At 42.8% G+C, this 25863-nt stretch overlaps 1 protein-coding gene across 7 annotated transcripts in view; it reads left to right on the forward strand.

Annotated features, from left to right (window-relative positions):
* The window catches only part of JADE2 (jade family PHD finger 2), a 210094-nt gene that overhangs the window by 18723 nt on the left and 165508 nt on the right, over nt 1–25863 (forward strand). For all 7 annotated transcript variants that reach the window (XM_081935167.1, XM_081935164.1, XM_081935168.1 and 4 more), the window contains exons 2-3: nt 9213–9270; nt 19627–19712. In XM_081935167.1, the coding sequence (XP_081791293.1) occupies nt 9213–9270; nt 19627–19712 (144 nt within the window). The remainder of the gene's footprint in view (nt 1–9212; nt 9271–19626; nt 19713–25863) is intronic.

Consider the following 25863-nt stretch of genomic DNA (forward strand, 5'->3'; position numbering starts at 1 on the left):
ACCCTTACTTTCCTGCAGGTGCTGGGAGCTGGATTTGCTCACGCCATACCCCTGCCTTGGCTAAATCTCATCCTGCAATCTTCTGTGTCTCTTCTTGAGCATTTTGGCTTGCGGTGGGCTACTGTGAGGTGGTGAGCGGAGGTGGTTCCCTACCTGTCTCGATTTGGGCCCATTATTAACACCATGGCAGATCAGATCCCAGAAGGCCCTGAACTAATGGGGGTTTCTTCCAGAGCCTTCACTAGGCAGGCTGGCAAGGCTGCCAGGGAGGCCATCAGAGGCAACAAACCTTATTCCAAACCCGGGCCTAAGCAGGGATCGGGGCAGGATAAGGATGCCATACGCCGTCAGAAGACCTTAGAGAAACAGTTTTCTAAGGCCCAGCATCAGGCCCAAGCCTCCCAGTTGGTGGACCCTCAGGAATCCTCCGGGGAGGTTACCCTTGCCCAGGCTCATCCAATCTCCGATAGCGATGGGGAAGGCCAGGAATTCTCGCTCACGGCCTCCTTGGCCATGGCAGTTTCACCAGGCCCCTCGATGGTGGATCAGGCCGACCACTTCGCCTGTCCTTCGGACCTGGAGGAGGGGCCAGCCCCCGTGGGGCCGTTGGCACTGCAGCTTCCACTCCCCAGGCCCGGTCCCAGGCTTCGCCCTGTCAAGGGCTAGGGGCCCAACCTTCCCAGAGTCATCCAGAAGATCCTGTCAGAGGCGGCGGAGATACTGCTGGTGGCACCGTTCTGGCCCAGGAGAACCTGCTTTGCGGACCTGGTGAGCCTCTCTGTCGAACTACCTTGGCGGATCCCTCCGCAGGAGATCTCTCTCAGCCAGGGGGCTCTTCAACAGCCGGAGTCCCAGTGGCTGCAACTAGCCATCTGGCACTTGAGAGGGATCTCCTGAGCAGAGGCAGCCTCTCGGCCAAAGTCATCTGCACCATCCAAGCGTCCAGGCGTCCGTCCACGACCCGGATCTATGACGCTACCTGGAGAGCCTTCACCAACTGGTGCACTGCTCGTGGGTCTTCCGCCTCCTCAGCCTCGATCCCTGTCATTCTAGACTTCCTACAAGATGGTTTGGACAATGGCCTGGGGCCTAACACTCTACGGCGTCAGGTGGCCGCAATTTCAACCATCCTGGCTCTGGATGGGAATTCCTTGCTCAGCCGGCATTCCACCATTCGCAGTTTTCTCAGAGGTGCGACCAACCTGAGACCTCCAGTGGTTCACAGATATCCATCCTGGGACCTCAACGTAGTGCTACATGCCCTCATCGGGCCCCTGTTTGAACCACTCAGGACTGCCAGTCTCAAACATCTGACATTTAAGACAGCCTTCTTGGTCGACATCACCTTGGCTCGACGTATTTCGGAGCTGGCTGCCCTGTCCGTCAGAGAGGACTTATGCTTGATATGACAAGACAGGGTAGTTCTCAGACTGGACCCGTCATTCATCCCCAAGATTAACTCCTGGTTCCACCGAGCAGGAACCAGGAGTTTGTCCGCATCCTAGGCATCCGAAGGAGAAACGATGGCACTTACTGGATGTGCGCAGAACGCTTCGCAGGAACATCAAGCGCACAGCAGGGTTTCAACGCTGTGAATCACTCTTCATATCATTCCAGCCGGCATCCCAGGGCAGGAACGTGTCCTCCTCTACGATCGGCGGGTGGCTTAGGGCCTGCATCGCCCTCGCTCATGTCCTGCAGTCCAAACCTGTGCCTCACCACATAACAGCACATTCGACTAGAAGCGCCGCCACCACAGCGGCCTGGGCGACCCAGGCATCAATTGAGGAAATTTGCAAGGCGGCTACCTGGAGTTCGTTGTCTCCATTTGTCCGAAATTATAAGTTGGACAGCTTTGCGTCAGCGGAAGGGGCATTCGGGAGGCGAGTTCTTCAAGGCATTCACACCAGCGATGAGACCCTGAATGCTGCCGCTTCCCGCCCTAGTGACAATTAGCTTGGGCATATCCCTTGCTAGGACTCTCCAGAGCAGCACCCTGGAAAATGACCATTGTCTTACCTGAAGGGTCGTTTTCAGGGCGCTGCGAAGGAGTGTCCACCCCACCCTGGGGTCTGGTTCTGCTGGTGTCAGTTCAAACGTTTACGGTTCCAGTTGGTTTTTGTTTCCTTGTTGGACTTGTTTCCATTGTTGGACTTCTCAGCCCGCAACAGTTCCACGTCTTCATTGAAAAAAATCTGAAGATAATCAGCACCAGAGGTGTGGCTTAAAGTTTCAATTCAGTTCTGGGCAGATTGGCTGTATTTAACTCTTGCTTGGACTCTCCAGAGCAGCGCCCTGGAAAAACTCTAGTCTCAATTTTGTTATAAGTTGAGGAATACCTGTCTTGATTTTTTACATTGCATGCACTTAAGCAGACCCTGGCCATTTCTCAGTGATGCTACAGTTCAGTGTGGCTCATCTGAGGTTGAAACTCTGATAGGTGTAGAGAGCATCAGGTTGAGAAAGGCTGCTATAATTGTATCTGGCCTTTAGGTTTGTACATTAAACAAATAGTTGAACTGTAAAGCTCTTTTTGATTCCACATGTTATCACAATTTACCCCAAAAAGGTATCTTCCTTGTGTGTTAGAAATGCAATTCTCAAAATTCCCACCAACATGCCTGAAAATTTTGGAAGTTGTAGCTTCACGAGTACCATATTAGGGAAGACAGAATTACAAGGTAAGATGTTGCAAGCTCCTATCTAGGAGAGAAGCTTGACGTAAAAGGAAAATAAGCACCAGACTTTTAGCATCATTTTACAAGTGGAAAAATTATACAGCTTCATAAAAAAATCCGGCTAAACTCTGCTAAGTTATTCATTTATTGTGCAGATTAGTGAGCTTGTGCTGGTACACAAATTCTAGAGAGTGCTAGTTCACTAGATGAAGCTGCTTCTTGCATTCTAATGGATTTCTCCCACATAAATTCTATTTTCAAGAAAGAGCACATAGGTGTAAAAAATAAAGGATAGAAGTAGTAGTAAGTAGCAAAATGGTTGGTTTATGTTGATGAAAAATCGAGTAGTAGAATTTATAGGTATATTTCATTTACCCTCATTTTAGATCTAGATAGCATGCCATTAAATATAACTCACAGGCACTGCATTCTAAGGGAATTATGTAGGATAACACGAGAACTTAAAATATTTTTCTTTCTTAGCTTCAAGAAACAGGAATTACCCTATTATAGCTTTTTTTTTTTTTTTACCTTTGTCCTTTTGGGGTTTTTACACTGACCTAGTCAGCAAAAATAAATACTGCGTTCAGTTGGAATTTCAGCTCTATAAATTGTCTTCAATCCATCTTCAGCACCTTTTTCTCTCCCTGAAATCTAATAGCCGTCAAGTACAAGGCTAGTTTAATAACATCTGTTCTCTCTGAATTACTGGAGAGAAGTATTGATATAGCCATATTGTAAGAAGTAATTTTAATCATGTTTTGACAGGGCAATTTTTTATCACAGCATTGTCAGTAAAAATGTTTATGTAAGTTCACTGTTATTATCATTCATAGTGGTACGTTAAAACACTGCACATGTGTTGGAGATGAAAGCAGTACTTAAGGTTTTATGATTTAGTATTTATGGGAATTCGTTTGCAGATTGTCATCTCCTCCAAAGGATAATGGCATCCTGTGGTCTTGTCATCAAGTGCAATTTTCTTCTAATAGCTCTAGTGATTAAACCGCAAACAAAACTCTTTTCCATCGGTTGTTCTTTCCTCCCTCAGACTTAGAGAAAGTTTAACAGTATCTCTTTGGCGATAGCTTAGAGAACCTCAGACCAGCGTGTTAAGATTCTTTGTGGTTTCCTTTCATGAGATAATTTTGTAATTACGTGCTAAATACACCTGCATTGCTTCAATTTTTGTAAAGCAGGTGTGTCAACAAAGGCTTTTTCTCGTGCCAGGAAAATATATGAGCCCTTAATACTTAAGGTGTAGTCAAATTATGACCCCAAGATGATGCAGATAACTTTTTCATGCAATAAGGAAACAGGTAATTTTAGCTTCTTTTGCCTGTTTCTAAAGAGATTCTGATATTTTCTCTCCCGTGTACATGCATCTGTCAATTTGGGGAGACAGGAGGAAAACAGGAGGATGAAGAACAACAAGACTGTGATCTAGTCTTATTACAGTTAATGGGAAAAAAATAGGATAGAGAAAAACAAGAAGAGATGATGGAAGAAGTTGAAATTGCAGCCACCTCATTTTTCTTTATTGCAGGATATATGGAGCTGCCTATATTGTCTCTAGGTTGCAAATTGGCAACTAGCTATTAAAATCTTGCATTTGATATAGATTAGAGCTATGAAAATGGCCACAAAACTATATTCCACACCTCTGCTAATATAGTGCATGTAATTAGAAAGGATGCAATTATAACCAAAATTTCTGTTGCTAAGTGAGACATTTGTTAAGTGAATTTTGATCTTTCCTGCCACAGTTGTTAAGTGAATCACTGGAGTTGTTAAGCTAGTAATTCAGTTGTTAAATGAATCTGGCTTTCCCACTGAGTTTGCTTGCCAGGAGGTCACAAGAGGTGATCACATAAATAGGACTGTTTGCCAAGCACCTGAATTTTGATCATGTGAGCATGGGGATGCCGCAGTAGTTGTAAGTGTGAAAAATGGCCATACGTCCCTTTTTTCAGTGCTGTTGTAACTTGGAATGGTCACTAAAGGAACTGTTATAAGTCTAAGACTGCCTGTGCTTGCCTTGGATCTTTTGTCCTCGGATGTTGATAGTTTTTGTCTAATAAGGGATGCCATCTGTATCTTTCAGATCTACCGCAGTAGTTTAGGTTACTGAATATGGAAATAGAGAACGCAATTGCCCCATTATTTTAATGCAGGATATTGCTATGATTAGATCTATACACTTTCATATGAACCCCAATATAACTACAAGGAGTTCTAACTAACAAGTGGTAATTGGAACCAGGAACACTGTTGTTAAGTGTTGTGATTATAAGATACAACTTCACATGACTGCCGGCTGTTCAGTGGCAAGTGTTCCAGCAGTACCAGCTGCTGTTATTAGATGAATCTTGCGATCTTGGTGTCCCATGGTCACATGAATGCCATTTGTGATAATCTGCTGCCTTCTCCATTGATTTTCCTTGTCAGAAACTGGCAGTACAGGTTGCAAATGGCAATTACATGACTGCAGCATTGTATTTGCAAGTCAGTTGCCAAGTACCTGAGTTACAGTCACATGACCACACCGAAAGTGCAATGGCTTTAAACTCCAGGGACCCCTTGTGAGTCCCTTTCGTTAATGTTGTAACTGGTCACTGAACAAGTGGACGTTAAACGAAGATTACCTGCATATTTTTGTGAATAATTTGGACTAAGGATTCTTTCCTGTCACAGAACTCTTGATATTGTTTTATTCTCAATATCTTTTATCTGATTCCATGGAAAGTAGGAAAAAAATATCCAAATTAATTAATTATAGGTAGTCCTTGACTTATAATCGACGCTAAAATTTCTGTTACCGAGCGACAGTAACCATATTTTTTGGAGTACAAGATGCACATTAGTTTTGTGGAGTATAAGATGCACATTAGTTTTGGGGGAGAAAAACAAGAAAAAAAATTCTGCCTCTGCCTACCAGCATCCATCTGTATTCCTCTGGCTAGTGTCCTTGCAGCAAACAGTCTGGTCAGCTTCAGCACGTTATCCCAACCTGATTCAGCACAAGCAGCTGATTGGCGGTTGAATCGGCCTCCCAGAATACTGTTAATCAGCTGTTCCAGGTTGCGGAGATCACCACAGCCCATCGCCACCACTGTGCATTGTGTTTTTGGCCTCTGCACGTTGCATTTTCGGCTTCCGCACACTCTGTTTTAGACCCATTCCAGCCTGCTAGGATCTCCATTGCTGCCTCCGCAGGTTGCGTTTTTGGCTTCCACGCATCCTGTTTTCAGCCTCTGCATGCCCTGTATTTTAGCCTCTGTGTGTCACGTTTCCAGATGGTTCCAGGCAGCAAGAATCGGCAGCACTGGCAATCCCTGCCACCTGGAATTGGCCGAAAACGCAATGTGCGGAGGCCAAAAATGGAACATGCAGAGGCTGAAAACATGATGCATGGAGGCTGAAAACCTGACACGTGGAGGCGGCAATCAGTGACGATCGGTGGCGATCTGCTGTGGTGATCCCCGCAGCCTGGAACAGGTCTAAAATGGGGCGTGCAGAGGCCAAAAACGGGATGCGTGTAGGCTGAAAATGGCTGGCTGGTGGGAATCGATGGGTGGGTGGGGCTTCAACAATATTCGCTGTATAAGTCGCAAAGACATTTCCACTCACTTTTAGGGGAGGGGAAAGTGTGTCTTATACGCCAAAAACTACAGTAAGTTAATTTTGCCCCATTTTACAACCTTTCTTACCACAGTTGTTAAGTGAATCACTGCAGTTATTAAATGAGTTACATGTCTGTTAAGTGAAACTGGCTTTCCCATTGACTTTGCTTATCAGAAGGTTGTAAAAAGTGATCACATGAACTCAGGATGCTGCAGCTACCATAAATATGAACTAGTTGCCAAACATCTAAATTTTGATCATGTGACTGCGAATTCTGTAATGGTCGTAAATGTGAAAAACAGTCATAAGTCACTTTTTTCAGTGTTCTTGTAACTTTGAACAGTCACTAAATAAATGGGTTGTAAGTCAAGAACTATCTGTATAGATCAGTGATGGCGAACCTATGGCACGCGTGCCACAGGTGGCACACGGAGCCATTTGTCAGGGCACTCGAGGCGCTGCCCTGTCAGCTGGCCTGTGCATGTGCGCGCTGGCCAGCTGAGTTCACCCTTTTTTAAAGCCATTTTTCGCCTTCCCCAGGCTCCAGAGCCTTTATAGGAGCCTGGGGAGGGTGAAAAGAGCCTCCCCCTCCCCCGGAGGCCATCCGGAGGCTTCATGAACTTCTCTGAAGCCTCTGGAGCACAAAAAACCAGCCTTAAGGGGAAACCGGAAGTTTGGTAACGGACTTCTGGTTTGCTCGGAGGGTCGTTTTGACTGCTCTGAAGCCTGCGGGGGGCGGGGAAGGCTGTTTTTGCCCTCCCCAGGCTCCTATAAAGCCTCTGGAGCCTGGGGAAGGCAAAAAAAAGCATGCAAAAAATGGGGGTCGTGCCTGTAGTGCGTGCATGCGCACTGGGGGGTCGTGCATTGCATTATGGGTGTGGCACACCTGCACACTCCCCCCCTGCACTCCCCCCACTTATGGCACGCGAACCAAAAAAAGTTCACCATCGCTGGTATAGATAGTGCCGTATCTAACTTCTAGGAATGATTTCCCACCATTTGTGTGCTTTGTATACAGTTAGATGGCTTATATCTGATATGCACCAGGTGATATATGTGTGATGTTTACTAATATTTACCTGCTCACCTCTATTGTAACATGGGGATACTGCTATAGGCGCTATAGATATGCAATTTGGAATTCCTCATGTGTCAATTGGTTTATAAAATTGTAATTATATAAGCAAATAATATGCCTATATTTTAAATTGCATGTAAAATCTTCTCATAATTTTTTCATACTGTTTTTTCACATCTACTAATGTACAGTTGCAACCTGTGGAATACAACCTCTGTTTGTTGTAGTTATTGCTTCAGGTTTGACTACACTTACTGAAATATCATTAAATGATTTTCTTACTCAGTATTCATCAAAACCATTATCTGGGTAAAATGTAATTAAAACCAGGGCTGCAAAAAGAAATTTATTTAGTATTTATTTATTTAGCCCTGTATTTAGTGAATCCGCTTCCCATGTAGATTTCACAGAAGAAATTAACATGCTCTAGAAATAACTGTATACACATAAACATACATAGTAAAGTAAATATGGCAGAATTATACATAGAGGTTTAAAGGTTACTAAAGAAAAACGAAGTTAAACTCAGTCACGTACACATTACAGTGTGCATAATTACAGTAATGCGACAGGATCTAGTTGAGTCACATGTTTCATACCAAAAACTTAGCAAGGAGCAAATGGCTATGGGAATTTTTTTTTTTTTACAACAATCTTGTGGAAGGAAAACAGTCAGCACTTTGTCATAAGCATAATAAAAGCTGACATTTTGGAGTGATACTTTTCATATCCTAAGAAAACTGACCCCAACTGCTTCTAATTTTTGGAGAAATTTTGAAATCTGCAGAGTAGGTTGTTGTATTTCATTGACTTTCTGTGTAGAACAACCAAATTCCAAGCAAACTACCAAAATACTATTTACTTGTCCAAGTCCTCATTTTCCCTTCCCATTTATGTATGAATACAACTGCTTCAAAATAAAACTGTTTCCATCCTTGTTTTACTTTGTTATTATGCCATTGGTCCATGCCGTTGTAATTTTATCCTCAGGTGCTTTTGAAATGGATTCTCCCAAACTCTTAATTCATTGGGTTGTTGAACTTGAATAATAAGTTGTAAGGTAGCATTTTAGTTGCATTATTTCTATGGACTTACCAAGTAAATTCCTTAGTGGAGATTCCTTAGATTTGGGTAAGTTGTAAGGGTAGTTTGAAAATACAAGTTGCATAATTAAAAGCAAGACACACTCATGCATCCAAGAGGCAGAGACTTGAAAAGATAATAATGTTACATCTAAATTTTTTTTAAAAAAAGACCCTTAGTAATTTACTGTCATTAGGCTAAATATTCACTGGTGCTGCTGTGTTAATGCTGTTAGGGATGTAACACTATGCTTGGCTTGGCAACGTATATAAATTATGATTACTTTACTGTTACTTTAAATGCTTAAGAGATGTAATTGGTTTGTTACCTCAAGCAGCCATAAGAGGGAGCCAGAATGGCTGTTAGCTCTCTGTTTTGTTAGTCGCTGGTCGGTGTATTGTGTGGTATTGTGGTTTGCTACTGTTAGCTATATTTTGTGTGTTAGACTGACTATTTTGATAACTGAATTACTGAACCGTATATGACTTGGACTGTTAACCGGACTCTGAATACCTCTATATTTCTACATAGTAAACTACTATATTTTATACTATTCGGTGTCCCTGTATGCTGGTTTGTGCGTGTTATTGCATATCACTCTCATTATGCTTCTCTGCATACTCGCTCTTCTAACGGGGAGCTTAATTACTTAACAAATGCGATGTGTGGATTTCCTGAGATAGCAATGATTTGGTGCCATAATGAGTTTCTTGAACAGCAAATATAATGTTCAATTTCTTTTTTTACAGATGGAAGAGAAACGGCGAAAATACTCAATCAGCAGTGATAACTCAGACACCACTGACAGTAAGACTTTTTATTCAAGCCTTATAACAAGATAACCAAATGATTCACCTTCAGCAGGGAAAGAATTTGAATAATTATTTGCAGACAGTTGGGGAAACTACATGTTACAGGTAGTCCCTGGACAATGAATTGTATACAGGGATTACTTATAAATATATTTCAAGAAGTAAATATCTATTTACATACCTGTCAATGGAAGTCTTATAACTAGTGTACTTGTCTTCCTGTTGTAAATAATATGGGTAAAATAGGCCAATGGCAAAATCTTGATCTAGCCTATCTGCAAACAGAGGTGAGCTTCAAGTGGAGTTATCTGGTAGCTGGACAACAATTGCAAGGATGGGGATATTGAAAGTAGAACATGCTTCAAAATTATTCTCCAAACCAAAAGGTTTAGTCAAAAGTATACTACTTTCCTTCTACATTTCTTACTTTGTCATATCCAAGTGACATTATGAAGATATCCTACTTTTATTATTTCTTCCTGTTAAAACCTAAGCCCTAGGCAGAACCATTGATGCTTAAGAACAAATGTTTGAGTTTGGGCAGTTAAACCTAAGCCCTAGGCAGAACCATTGGTGCTTAAGAACAAATGTTTGAGTTTGGGCAGTTAAAGCAATCCAGAGTTTAGCTAAAATAATAATAATAATAATAATAAATTTGAATTTATTAGCCGTTCCCTTTCCAGACAGGACTCGGGGCGGCGTACAAATAGAACATATAAAACATAAAACTTATGTACAAACACATAAACATACATATATACAAGGACATACATGCACAGAGGAGGTAACAAATTACATCACATTTAGACAGTTAAAAATCACCGTTAAAATACCCCAGTTATAATAACACAAATAACACAATAATAACACAAAAATGAATTGTGCAAGGCTATTGTTGTGGTCCACCAGCGGCCTGCAGAGCTGGCAGCAGAGTTTGATAGCGAGAAGGTTGGGGAGGAACATCGGCCAGTCCTGGAGCCTGGGGAAGGCTCTGCGTTGGAGACAGAGAGGGGGCCAGGGCCATCTGGGAGTTATGTGCTGCTTCCGGGGCTTCCAAAGTCAGACATCTTCCCCTGTTACCAGTGCGCACATGCACAGAGGTGCTAGAAGGCAAGAACACTTAAGACAAAAGGGATGACTCTGGAGTAAGGCTTGGAGGTGATATGGCCCTTCCCATAGGACTTAAAGGAGGAGCAAAAGCTTGGGAGCCTTTGCGGAAAGCAACTTTCTTCATGCTGGTCAGTTTACCTTCTGAAGCTCTGTTTTGACTCTGCTCCATGTGGCCTTGCCAAGCTAATTGCCAATTAAATCTTTGGCAGCACTTCAAGGAAGGTAAAGGTAGGTGCTTATCAGCCTTATCCCGAAAGACTTTGGCAGCCTACTGTAGGATTGTTTACAACTATTTGGGACTCATTACGGGCTGTGAATGAACATAATTCACAGCCTTTGAAATAAAATGAGGGTTTTGGGGACTAAGCATGTGCTTTTTACTGTATTAGGAAGCCTAGGTCAGAACAGCTATCTCAGTTCACCAAAGGAACTGGCTTTGGACTTGTACCAGGCATGGAACTTACTTTGGCTTGCAAATGCTATGTAAACTTATCAATAAACCCTTACCTACCTTTAAACAAGGTACAAGGCGTGACATTTAGAGCCACATGACACTATGAAGCTGCTATCTGTTCTTGGAAAAGGGAGGTTGTAGTTAGGTTTATGTTTACTCTAGTTAAAATATGACCCACTATATAAAAAGCAAAGCCAGCAGAGATGAGGCAGAGCTGTTTAAAGAGTGACTGATTTTAAAGAAGTTGTGTTTGTTTAAGCCTGCAGGCAAAACCGTATATTATTAGGACTACTGTATTTCAGGGGTGTTGCAACATTACTCAAACAGGAAGAGGGGGAAGTCCTTCCAGTGGGTACCTGCTTTGTCCTCAGGTGGTTCTGTGGCTGTTTCAGGCAGAGGAAACAATACTCGGCTGGATAACTCTATAAATGTGTGTGCATATACACATGTAGAAAGCCCTATTGCCACTTTCCCTCAGGCCTCTGAGAGTCACAATTTCAGAAAAGATAATACTACTGAAAAGAGTCAGATTTGCCCAGTACCTGTAATTTCTCATTCTCTCTCTCATTCTCCCTCCCCCCCGTCTCTCTCCTCTCCTTCCTTCCCTCCCTCCCACCCACCCTCCCTCCCTCTCTCTCTGTCTGTCTGTCTGTCTCTCTGTCTTTGTCTCCTTCCCCCCCTCACATACACACAGAGGCAGTATATATCAGAATTTGAAATGTGTAAATTTCAGATAAAAGATTAAAAACTTTTACCTTTCTGTGCTATTTCTATATTTATTTGAAGATAGGGTTTTTTAAAGTATTATAAAAATATGCGTGATTCAGTGTGGAAAGAAATCCTTCCCTATTAAGATTAGTATTTGATTTACAGGTATCTGTGTAGAGAGTACGTTTGATGTTTATAGGACAGCATTACTCCGTGCAGTCTTGGCACTGCTTGCAAATTGACTAAATTTTAAAAAATAATATGTATCAATATTTTGTTAGTTTAAAAAAAAAGCCATTTTGTTCATTAGAGTAGAAAGGCACAGCATAAATCAAATATCACCTAAAATAAAATTTGCTTTGGTCTAAATTTTGCAAATGCGTTGGTTTAAATTTTGGTTTGTACCTACGGCTGTGTGAAAAAGTCCTGCACACTTTACGGTTTATGGTTTATGACATTTTTTGGATAGGCCATTGATTTTATGATATTTTATGCTAACTGCTATGCAAATATTTTTATATTTAAATAAATACTGGTGGTTCTTAAGTGAAAAGCATAACATTTTTGCAATTTGGTGCTGCAATTTGGATGGGGATTGTGAATTTTCTTGCATGCTTACAATGATTATGAAAACAGATTAACCGATGTATACCCAATGGCATATGTGTTGCAATTACTAAGGCCGATGCTAGTGTTTTGTTAATATTTGTATGGTTTGTGGCCCTGAAAAGGACCATTTAGGTAACCAAACATGGTTACTAATATGAAATTGGCCAGCTCTTATTGCTTATCACCAGGCAGCATTGCTTTGGCATAGACTGTATAAGCCTTTGCATGTGATTTTTGATGACAATGTGGTGCCAGGCTGCAATAATGGATTCAATCAGCTCCTGCTTGGCCTTCGGATGCTTCTTACTTATTTTGTAACCAATCTTGGCCCATAGGTTCTCAATTGAGTTCAAATACGGGCTCTGAACTGGCCAATCCAGGAGTCAAAACACCATGCTTCTTCATCCACTGCTGGACGGACTTGGCTCAATGACAAGGAGCATTGTCATCCTGGAAGTAAAAGTCCTTCCCTACAAGTTGCTGAGCTGGAGGAAGCATGGTCTTTCCCAGGACTTCAACATACTGCTTGGAATTCATGATTCCCTGCACGATTTGAATCCGACCAATACGAGAAGCAGCGATACAGCCCCAGACCATCACATGCAATGGATGCTTCACAGATAGATTCAGGCAGTACGGCCTAAATTCTTCAGCTGGAAATCTTCTGACATACTTATTGCATTGATTCCCAGTCAAGTAGAAATTGCTCTTGTCACTGAAGATGATGTTGGCCCACTGTTCGTTGGTCCACTTGGCATACTTGTTGGCCCACGAACATTGATGAGAGCGGTGAGCGTCTGTGAGCAAAGGTTCACTTCGAGCCCTGCAGCCTTTGAGCTCTCTGGCAAGCAGTCTGCGACACACTGTGCTTGTGCACACTTTTACATCACATGTTTCACCCCAAATTCTTGTAATCTGAGGTGAGGTGAGCTTCCTGTCAGCCATCGAAATGCGTTGCAGAGCCCGATCTTGCCGTTTTGTCGACTTTCCTGATCTTCCAGAGTGGAGCCTATCATCAACTGAACCAGTTATTTGGTATTTTTCAACCACTCTGCTCACTGTGGTGCAATGGCATTTCGCTCTCTTGCCTATTTCTGTACTGGAGTAACCCTCTTCATGGATGTGGAAGACTGGAATGTTTTATGAAGGGTCAGCTCCGCCTTCTTGTCCTCGGCCTTCAAGTAATCAGCAACATCGCCGGACACCACCGTTGACGAAGCCAATGCCACCACTGGAGGGTCAACTGTGGGCACCTTCAAAGTCTCAGAGAAACTAGGTTTCATGTTAAAGAACCTCCGATCACTGCTGCTGGGGTTAGGAAACGTCCCTGGTTTTCCCCACTGCTTTTTAACTACTTCTAGGAACAACTTAGGGGCAGGGATGTCTTCCTTCGCTGGAGGAGGCTCTGAGTAAACTCGATCCTCCGGCTTTTTCTCCGGACCACCCTCCTTAGCACCTGACTTGGCACCCTCCGTCTCACCCAGTTGCTCTGTGGCTCTGGCCTTGCGCAGCAGTGATTTGAACAAAATCCGGAGGAAACAAACCAGAGAATGCTGGTGCCTCAGGCTTTGAGGGATCCTCATCATCGTACATGTCTACTTCTCTCTGAACCTGATCCCCCACCATGGAACCTTCACTAGCCAGAGAAGGAGAAACAGGCCGACGCACGTCCAAGGGGGAAGGCCTCGGCCTGGCCTGAGCAGTGGCACCCCCCCCCCAGAGACCTTTGCCACCATTGCGGGTCGCACACACCCCTTCTGTAACCCAGCAGAAATTCCATGTGAAATTGCAGAGGAGATAAACCTCTGAATGCTTGCTAGAAGCTGCTCCATGTCTCTAATGAAGGAATCCTCCTCCTCCTCTTGTGCATAGTCCTCAGACTGTGGAGCCAATGATGGCCTGATGGGACTATCCCCCCTGGCCCCCCTGCACTGAAAAGGATCCCTTAGATAGGGGCCCTGTTCCACCATGGAGAGTGGGGGGGAGGAAGGTGAAATGTCCCTCAGATACACTGGGAAATCTCCCCTGTGAGGAGACCTAGACCTGGATCTAATGGGCGATCTAGACCTCAGGGGAGAACTAGGCCTACCCCTCTGTTCAGCCTTGGACACCTGCTTTTCCAGGGCCCTGTGTCTCCTTTCCTCACCCTTCTGCAAGGCCTTGGAGGATTTTCCAGCTGCTGCAGTCTTTCGCAGTCTCACAGAGGCTGTGGGCCTCACTTGGGCCCCACTGGAGGTGCCCTCCCTAGGGAAGGGAGGAATCCAGCCTCTCCTCTGCATCTGCCATGGCACCAGGTCAGGGCTCCACCAGGTTCAGCCCACCTGAACAGCAGCAACCAAAAACAGCTCCCCCAATCACTCACAGCCTCCACACGACGAAATCAGCCTCCGGTAGACCTTTCCGGCCCCTTTTGCAAGCTGCCCAGCTACCAGCGGCGCCACGTGGCACCCACGCGGTCCTCGCTGTCCCGCACTGCTCTGGGCCTCCTGGTGTCAATCTGGGCCCGCAGGGCCTTGCCGCCGCTGCAGAAGAGATGGCCATTCCAGGAAGGCAGGGATGAAAACGAGGCTCTGTAGTAGCCTCCGCCCCAGCTCTTGCGGCCCGCAAGAAATTGCCCCAAAATGGCTGCCGTAATGGCATCCTGCCTCTATAGCCCAAGAAGCAACTTTTAAAGCCCTTACTGGCGGCCGGGAGCAAGCCACACCAAGGGGAGGCTTCCAGGTATCAGATGGAGGCAAGGGGAAGAAGGCAGGGAGGAGGAAATTGCAGGATGGCACTGGATTTTTTGGATTGAAGAATCAGGAACCAAAAGCAACTCGTCTTTCTTTAGCCAGACAAAATTGAAACTGAGAATCAGAAGCAAGGAGCACAGAGACGTGGTTTCAATTTTAACTCTGTCTCGAGGACAATTGGACATCACAATACCCAATCCTGGCTAATCCTGCAAAATTCCTCCGGAAAATCTGAACATTCTTTACTTTCAAAGTAAATTGTCACAAGGAATTAATTGCATTTGCTTCTTTTATTTTCAAACCCCAGTAGATAACATTTTATTCTAGTTGAGAAGGTTACCTCATATATCAATCCCTTCTTGAATCTGAGGCTTACAAGTCACCTTATTGGTAGCATCTTTAATACATAACTTGACCCCAAAAGGATATAAAAGTTGTACTATGAAGAACACGATGAGGTTGTGTGTGTGTGTGTGTGTGTGTGTGTGTGTGTGAGAGAGAGAGAGAGAGAGAGACTGAGACTGAGACTTTAAGTCAGCATTAATTCCTAGTGACTGCCCTGAAAGTAAGAGGGAGGGAGGGAGGGAGGGAGGGAGAGAGAGAGAGAGAGAGAGAGAATAACTCTTTAAGTCAGCATTAATTCCTAGTGACTGTCCTGAAAGTACCTCCTGGCATGATTTCAAAAGTGATTTGCCATTGCCTTCTTTCTGGGACTGAGGGAAAGGGACTGGCCCAAGAAGGACTTGACAAAGGCCTGACACCCAACACTCTACAACGTCAGGTGGCCACAATTTCCACAATACTTGCTCCTGATTAACACTCCTCCCTTGGGTGTCATCCTACTATCCGTAGCTTTCTGAGGGGCACAACAAATCTGAGGCCCCCAGTGGTCCACAGATACCCCTCATGGGACCTCAACATTTTCCTCTGCGCCTTGATCGGTCCTCCATTTGAACCACTTCGGTCGGCCAGCCTTAAACATTTGACCTTTAAGACCGCCTTTTTGATCACCATCACTTCTGCACGGCGTATCTCAGAGCTGGCAGCCCTATCGGTTCGGTAGGGCTTGTGTTTGATACAAGAGGATAGGGTGGTCCTCAGGCTGGACCCAACGTTCATCCCTAAGATCAACTCCTGGTTTCACTGGGCCCAGGAGGTCATTCTCCCGGATTTTTGTCCCCATCCAAGTCACCCGAGACAGAAGCGTTGGCACATGCTCGATGTCCGTCGGATGCTCTGCAAATATGTCAAGCGCACGGCTGTCATTCCGAATTGCTCTTCGTTTCTTTCCAACCGGCCTCCCAGGGCCGCAAGGTTTCCTCCTCTACGATCGGACAGTGGTTGAGAGCTTGCATTACGCTCGCTCACGTTCTTGCATTACCCTCACTCATGTTCTTCAGTCCAAACCTGTGCCTAGCCACATCAGGGCACATTCTACTAGGAGTGCCGCCACCACGGCGGCCTCGGCGATGCAGGCACCGATTGAGGAGATTTGCAGGGCTGCTACTTGGACTTCATTGTCTCCGTTTGTTCGGAATTAAAAGTTGGACAAGTTTGCCTCGGCGGAAGGGCTTTTGGGAGGCGAGTTCTTCAGGGCATTCATACCAGTGGAGAGACCCTGAACGCGACTGCTTCCCGCCCTAGTGACATTTAGCTTGGGTATGTCCCTTTCTTGGACTCTCCAGAACAGCGCCCTGGAAAATGACCATTGTCTTACCTGAAGAGTCGTTTTCAGGGCGCTGTGAAGGAGAGTCCAACCCCACCCTGGGGTCTAGTTCGTGTTTATCCGTGCAAACTTCTGCAGTTCCAGTTTGATTGGTTCTTAAGTTGGATATGGTTCATTGACTTATTGTTGAACTTCTCAGCGCGCAACAGTTCCACGCCTTCATTGAAAAAATCTGAAGATAGTCAGCACCAGAGGCGTGGCTTAAAGTTTCAATTCAGTTCTGGGCAGATTGGCTGTATTTAACCCTTGCTTGGACTCTCCTTCACAGCGCCCTGAAAACGACCCTTCAGATAAGACAATGGTCATTTTAGCAATAATCAGATTATACAGCTTCTAGAAATGGGCTGTAGACTTCTTAACTACCACTCAATTAACAAATTGTCAGGGTTCACTCTTTGAAGTTTGAACCCTACTTGAAAGCCAGATATATACATTGTGACTTAGCACGGTGTATGAATGCAATTGTTTATCAGTATTAAAAGCAATGACTTGACACCATTTCTCTCTCTCAAACATAGTTCATTGCATGGAAAACTTGGGCAACTAGCTACAATTTGTGAGTGCAGAAGAGGGGCGGTTGATGGAGGAAATCTACCTAACCCACATTTTTCTGCTTAATATTAATTCATTCCATGAAAGAGACAAACCGAGGCAAGCAATTTCAAACTCACAGGTGCAAAACCCAAGGCTGGGAAATATGAACTGCACAAAAATGCTAATTTAACCCAGATTTTCCTACTCCAGTCTCTATCAGGACCCAGTTACATGAAAAAGACACATGACCATAAGTTCATAATTGCAAAGCAAATTGAAGGAGACTGGAAGTAATTTCTGAGTTCACAGATGTATTCTAATTTACAATTAATTAAACTGCTTTATTTTGTGAATCGGTACAACTGCTGGCTTTGCAAAGTACTCAGGACCATAACCTAACTGCTCTGGTTAGGTTTGCAAATACACTGAGCCAATAAATTAGCTAACAATATTTTAGCTTAGCATGTTGTATGACCCCCAGACAGTGAGGGTTTGAGAACTCTGGAGACACACATTATGTACACCACAGTCATTTCTACTTCTCTGGAATAGCCAAGTAAAAAAATAAAATTTGGGTAAAAAGAATTTTAAAATATTGTCAAGTATTGGGTTTTTCATCCTTTACCTGGTGATGGGTTACATGCCTCTAGATTTGTATTCAATTACTTTCTAAAATGAAAATAAAGATTAAAATAAAGATTGTCTCCCAAGGTCCCAGCACTCGTATACAAACATATAAGCAAATCAACCTACTGGTTTCTGGTACACTTTCTGTTTTCTTTTGGGGAATCTAGCAGCAAGACAATGAAGCAACAAATAATTAATTATCTGTGCCCATCTTGAATGCCTCATTTAGAAAGAGATACCTGAGTCCAGTTTGGATTTGGGGAACTGATGAGTAAATTTGCTCTGTTTTCTTTACTTAAGATGGTGATTAGAAGTTTGATAGTTCTCTAGCCAAGAAAAAAATGAGAAGAAAGATGAACCATTTTAAGCCACGCAGGTCAGGAGATTTGAGATTAATCCATAGTAAATGTTTATATTTCTTTGGGGAAAAGGAATGAAAGTAGCAAGCATGCCATAGAATCACCTTTGTGGACATGAATAAATCTCACCCTGAAGGGAAGGGCTGACATGGGGAAATTGTTAAAAAATACATGAAAGGGTTGAAGTTGTTCAGTTAAAGATCCTTCATGCTTCATGCATGAGAAAACTGTTTTGTAAACGAGATGTATGACAGAGCTTCAATGCTGGGAAAGAAGTCTGTTGGTAAAGCAGGAGGAAGCTAAGGATTTTTAACCTTGAGATTGACATAAGTATGTATGTATGTATGTATGTATGTATGTATGTATGTGTGTGTGTGTGTTACAACCCCTGGTATGCCCAAATATGGGAGGGACCTCACTACTCCCCTTTTCTGTCTATCGGCTCACTGCAGGAGACCATCCAGGCAGAAAACCATATTTTTAATGTTGCCTTTTTATATTTCTGTTGTATTTGTGCTGATAAATAAATAAAGGGAGACTAGTATAGATCTATTTTAAGCTATTTAGCTCTCATCAGCTAGCCATACCCTTACTGGGATTCGAACCTGGGCTGTATTACATATTAGGCAGATGTATTAGCCACTAAGCCACAGGCTCTCCTCCTCATCAGCTGAGCCATGGAAATAGGTATGTATTTGTGTTACAAATACATAGGTATGTATTTGTGTTACAACCCCTGGTATCTGTCCCTTTATTTATCGATCAGCACAAATACAACACATATATAAAAAGGCAACATTAAAAATATGGTTTTCTGCCTGGATGGTCTCCTGCAGTGAGCTGGTAGACAGAAAGGGGGAGTAGTGAGTTCCCTCCCATATTTGGGCATACCAGGGGTTGTAGCATAAATACATACCTATTTCCCTGGCTCAGCTGATAAGGGGGAGAGCCTGTGGCTTAGTGGCTAGTCTCCCTTTATTTATTTATCAGCACAAATACAACACACACACACACACACACATACATACATACACATAAATAGACACATGCAGAATTGCATATCTACTGTTTCCTGATTCCCTGCAATTAAAGTTATTTGCCTAATCTTTCTACTTGGAAATTCAGAGTTGAGAAAGAGGATAATATTTTCTGGTAAGACGCACTGACAATACTGATAGAACTTTTAAAAATGCAGTAACTTAAGTTTGCATAATCTGCAGATATTTTAATGCCAAAGGATACTAACAGCGCAATCCATTTATTGATTTGATTTATTTATCCCTTTTGTTCAGAAGCTTAAGATGGTATATGTAACACGCAGACTTAATGTCAGATTTTGACAAATTGAAATTGCTGGCATATGTTGCTATTCCATGCTGAAAGCTGAAAGCATTTGAGATTTGTGTACTGCAAACAACATTTGGTTTGCAATTAAGCTGTTCTTAATTTAAGGCTTGGTTTATCTTGTAACTTAATTTATTTTTCTTCAAAGGTCAAACAACATCAACTTCAAGATGCTCCAAAATTCCAAATACAAAATCTGGCTGGTCAAGGCAAAAGGAGAAGAAACCCTCAGAGGTTTGTTGATTTTTTTATATTCTTAGACCCTCTTCTTGGCATTTTTCTATAACTGTTTGGTTATGAACTGCACTCTCAACAAGTGCATGGGTGCAGAACAAAGAAATTAAATAAGGGAAATAAATTTGATTCAATTTAAATTAAATTTAATATAATTAAAATGATTCATCATGTGCCTATTTTTCCCCTTAAGCCATTTTAAAATTACACAAATAGTTTTGCAGTCTCGAGTTTGCGGTCTTGCCTCTGAACTTTCCTCCCCTTCTTGTTATCCTTGTGTTAGACTTCAATTCTTGTAAGCCCTAGCTAGCATAAGGAACCTAAGATGATAGCTAGTGCCTTTTCCCTCTCCAATTAATCACCAAAGAAAGCTAGATCTGGCACAAAGAACTGCAGAATTCAAACAGAATTTGCCCTAGCATTTTAATTATTTTAAGAAAACATTTTGTATATGGAATGATCTATTGCAGGGGTCCCCAACCCCAGGTCATGTATCGGTACTGATCCATGACTTGTTAGGAAATGGGCTGCACAGCTGGAGGTGAGCAAAACTGAACCATCCCCCCCCCCCCTCCATCCATGGAAAAATTGTCTTCTACGAAACCAGTCCTTGATGCCAAAAAGGGGACCACTGATTTATTGAACTGATCATAAGCAATCAGGAGACTTCTAGGTGGAGGTAATGGGTGTGTAAAAGAAATCATTTATAGGACTGCAGAGTTTTAAATGCATTATTGCATGCTGACTCTGCTGACTGCCAGGAGTTTGATCTTGACCGACTAAAGATTGACTCAACCTTCCATCCTTCTGAGGATGTTTACTCTGTAAACCGCTATGAAGTGGTATATAAATTTAAATGTTATTGCTATTTATGTAGAAGTCTTTAAAATGTACGTGAGGGAACTGACATCCTAGAAGAAGCTCTCATACCAGCTTCTCTGAGCTCCATTCACTATTTGACTACAGTATCTTGATGAGCATTCTTCCCAGACCCCAGTTTAGAGCTATTGTGCACTTTACCACAAAATATCAACGTGGCGCACACTGATCCACCAATGCTATCAGACATCTGAAGACAGAAGAATAAACATGGAACAAAAGAAGCGAGGCCTCGCAAAGCCAGAGCTGCAACAATGGTGTCTACACATGTCTGCCTGACATGTGGTAGAATGTTTCATGCCCATATAGGCCTTACCAGCCACCTGCGGACACATCATGGACAGCCCACAACCTGTTAGATGTCAAGGTCCTCTTAGAACATGATGGATGAACATAAATGTGCCTGAGTAACATTAATCTAGCCTTCCCTTATATTTTATTAGTTTATGTCAGTAAGAAAGACCCACATGTGAAGGTTCAATTAAACTAATTTACTGCTAAGAGCCTATATGCTGGGATCTTCCCAACTAAGGGCTAGTCCAGAGGTAGTATTCAGCAAGTTCTGACCAGTAGCGGAAATTTTGAGTAGTTTGGACAATGGGTAAATATCACCTCTGACTGGCCTCGCCCCCATCTATTTTCTGCCTCCCGAGTTCCAACTGATGGGGAGGGAATGGGGATTTTACAGTATCCTTCCCCTGCCACGCCCACCAAGCCATGCCACACCCACAGAATAAAATTTTGTTATCTTAAAATTTATCCAGCTGCACTTCTGAAGTAAACAGCTTTCAAAGCAGGATGCAACAATGACAATTCAAGATTCCGCTTAAACTTTGAGGTGAAAATTTGGAAAATATACTTCTGCCTTCTGAAACTATATAAGGAATAGGAAGTGGGGAAGATTATAGGGAAGTGCTGTTTGTGGGTTGTCATCCTCTTACAAGCTGTGAAGTGACCTCCAGATGCACAAACGTAGCGCTGGCTCAAGATATTTGTTTGCCTGAAGTAGATCTCAAATGCCTCCTCATCTTTTCTAATTGGAGGCATTTTTGGAAGTATTGTTGCATCATTCAAGCAATAGTAGCTGACATTATTTCAGCCTTCTAAAAATGAGTTTGGTGTCATGTCTCCAGCAATATCTGCCCATTCTGGCCATTTTAGCATGTTCCAGGTTCTGTTTATCTAATAACAGCAGTAATAATAATTTATTAGATTTCAATTCCATCCAACTCCCAGTGGCTTCAGGTGGCTCACAGCAATCAAACAAATTATAAAAAAGATAAAACGATGGTAAGTGTGATGAAGCCAGAGGTCTCACTCTCCTTTTACAACATTTGGATGAAGATCTAAGTTTTCTTTTAAATAACATTGGAATGGGGACATCTGGCTGTCAGGGGGACAGGTGCTGCTTTAGCGATGGTGTATTTCTGAGATCATTGATCTACTAAAGCAGCCCCTCTCCAACCATGTTTGAGGCCTAGACTGGGAAAGATTGGTTTAAGGGCAGTTTTACTTATTACTGCAACATATTATGAACTTTTTGAAAAAGAAAAGTATCTTTGAGTCTGCAAGTAATCCTCGCTTAACGACCAGTCACTTAATGACTGGTTACAGTTATGACAAGCCTCCCCAGAGGTACGTAGGGAGTAGGCCAGAGGTTCTGATGCCACACACACACCAGTCACATGATCACATTTTGAGTGGTTGGCAACCAGCTCACTTTTATGGCCATTTGCAGTGTTCCATGGTCACATAAATACAATTTTCAGTGTTTACTTCTGCGCTCTAACAGAAAGTGCCCATAGAAGAAAATGGGCTCCTTTAACAACTGCGGTGTTTACTTAAAGATGGCTGCAAAACAGATGATAAAATCAGGTGCAGACACGTGGTGGCCTACTTAACGACAACTATGAATTATGACTGTAAGTGTGGGATCAGTTACAGGCACTATTTAAATGCACACCTAATCTGCATATTTCTGACCATTTCAGAAATAGGCCGATATTGAAAAAGAATGCACCGACTTTGGTTAATGGTTTATGACATAATGTATGCACATCAAAGTCAGCTGCAGTAAATAAAGTAAGAAAATGTGCATGTTTCAATCCAAGCTCAGCAGTATTGCTCTGCACTATTCCTGTCATGAGCAGCTTGTTTTAAGAGGATGGTTAGTTATATGCATTTTTCCAGGCTTCTAGCAAGCATATGACGCATAAACATCCAACACAAACCTCCTGGGGGATGAGATGAATCACTCATCGCAGGCGGAAGGAGAAAGAGTTTGGCTCTTTTAACTACTTCTCAAGGTTGGGCAGCGGTTTCCTCTGGTCATCTGAGGTGTCAGTCTTTATGTCTCTAGGAAATACAATTTCTTGGAATCATGTTCCAGAAACTGCAGAGTAGGAGAACATAAAACTATTGCTGTTCCTTAATAATGCAGTCTGAGGACATTTATTTTGTACTTCATGGAAAGCCTGCTTCTTCATGCTGAACCTAAAAAACCCCAATATTTTAAATGCATTTATTTATTGTTTTTCATTCATTCATTCATTCATTCATTCATTCATTCATTCATTCATTCATTCATTCATTCCTGTAGCCACCCATTTCAAACAAGTACTCTGGTTGGTTTACTTATTGCTGTAGATCACACAATAACATTTATAAGTGCATACACAGTGCTTTTTTAATATTAGCAAAAATTGTAGAAATAATATTTATCTTTATTTCTTTAATTTTAGAAATTGTCCAATTACCTTATAATAAATAATGAAATTACATAATAAACAATTGCAACTTAACAGCTCATTCATATAGGTTGCATTATGTATACCAAGTATACACCAATTACACCAAGTTTACTTAATAAAGGAAGTATTTGTGGAATGATTCTCTTCATGTTAGGCATTATTCCCAAGAGGTTTTGAATTTGCAGGTGCAGATTTTTTATATGCATGTATGAATGTGCATGGGTTCAAATCCTTTATTCTAGTTAAGCTACATTTGTTCTGTTTCTGGAATGAAAATTAAGATCCAAACCATTTGTTTGAAACCCTTATAAAACTATAAAGCAAGAACAGTATTATTTTATCTTCTTCATATTACCATGGAGTTGGAAGGAACCATTGGAATCATCTACTCCAGTCCTCTACTGTGCAAACCAATTGAACAATGCTTAAGTAGTGACTCCTTTTCTTTAAAACTATCAGAGATGGAGAGTCACTTCTTCTGTAGATAGACTTTTTCACTGTCATACCGTTCATGCCATCAGGAAGGTTTTTTTTTTATATCTAAATGAAATAAATAATGCAACTTATATCCATTATTTCTTATCGTAAAATAACAATGCAAAATATTTTTTGACTATCTTCCCTATTGCATGGTTCACCTCAACTACTGATACAAGATTTCTCCAGATGGGACATGCCACATTCCTTCCATTTGTCCTCAGATTAATACAATCTTTTTTGACCTACTGTAACCTGTCCATATTCTTATGGAAATGTGGTACCCAGAATCATACACAATACTTCAGAGGTGATCACAACAAAGAATGGAGAATAGTATGGATGTTATGCATCTTTGAGGCAGCACTTCTTCTAATGTAACAGAACTTGTTAGTTCGTCTAGCAGCTTTGGGACCTGGGAATTTGAAGGCATTCAGATTAGCCAGATCTTTGCCGGTTCCGGCGGCTACGGCGACAGGCAAGCCTTTGCCTGCTCCCGCTCTCCCGGTGGGCTTCCCCCGCTTCTGGGGGGGCACAGGACGCCCCGGAGAGGTGTCCTGCCGAGGGAACGGCTCGCGGAGGGTCCTGGCGTCGGCGGCGGCTGGCGGGGGCTCCTCCGCTTCGTTCTAGGCACCGGGGAGCAGTATCGGAGGGCGCCCGTGTGTGCGCGCCTCGCCCCATGCCGATCGGAGAACGCGCTATTGAACGAAGCAGCGGCAATGTGGTGAGAGGCTGCCCTTCTCCATTCCCTCTATCTTAAATTTATGGACCCTCCAGCATCTTTTTAAGAAAAAAAAGTTAAACTTTCGGACTTTTGCCAGAGGTGCGGCTAGAGGGAGGGGGATTTCCCCCCCTCCCTTGGACAAGCGGCTTGAGAAAATTTTGCTTTCGCCCTCAGGGGAAGGAGGAGGGGGGAGAGCCAACTAATGATGCCTCACCCTTATAAAAGTGACTTTCATCGGACTTAGCTCCAGAATCTATGGGTGAACTGAGAACTTTTTGAATTTTTAAAACTTTATTATGCCTCTGAGCCCAAAGCTGGCAGGGCAAGATGGCACACTTCCGTTGTCTTCATGAACTGTGAAACCTGACTCCACCTCTAAAATTCAGGCTTCCGGTCTTTGTCTCCGAGCCACCCAGAGGAATCTTTTGTGGATTGTTCTTCTTTGAACTCTTTGGGGAAAAAACTTTCATCTACTGCTAGACTGACTAAAGAAATCCCCATCTGTTTGGATCCTCTGCCTTCTGGATTCGCCTGCCTGCTCTACTTCTCCAGCTGCCCAGTCTCTATTTTGACAGACTTCATTGCTTTAAAAACCATGCCTCCAAAAAGACCACCTCCTGGAAAGCCTGGATTTGCTACTTCTGCCCCAACGTCTGCAACGTCTAGCCCAGCTACACAGTCAAAGATAACAGAACTGATGCAACCCAAGACTACAGAGATAGACTTTCAACAAATGCTTCAACAAATCCTACAGGGTCAGGAGGAAATTAAGAAACAGTTAAGGGAAATGAAAGATGAAATTAAACAGAACCAAGCCCAAATTTTTAAGAACTCACAGAGACTGGACCTTGTGGAGGGTGGGGTGGCGGAGGCGAGGGGGGGGGTAGAGGCTTTACAGAAGGGGAACAAAGAACTTGACATCCAACAAATAAAAATAGAGTTTGAGAGAATGTCCTTTTACCTTAGATTTCAAAATGTAATAGAAGCAGATGGGGAAAACATAAGGGACATTATGACTAATATTTTAGCTGAATACATACACAAAGATAAACAACAGATGGATTGGGAGATAGACCTAGCTTATAGAGTGAATTCAGCATATGCCAGAACACATAATGTACCCAGAGAGGTTCACATTAAATTTCTTAGGAAAACCACAAGAGATGAAATACTGGGTGTGCAAAGGGGGCAAACATTGACATACTGTGATAGGGAGATAACCATTCTAAAGCAGATTCCCAAAAAAATTAGGGAAAAAAGGAAAAATTATTCGCAATTGGCGAATAAATTATACCAGAAGGGGGTGTGGTTTAGATGGTTG

The sequence above is a fragment of the Natrix helvetica genome, assembly GCF_964273705.1.
Source record: "Natrix helvetica genome assembly, chromosome: 1".
Lineage (NCBI taxonomy): Eukaryota > Metazoa > Chordata > Lepidosauria > Squamata > Natricidae > Natrix > Natrix helvetica.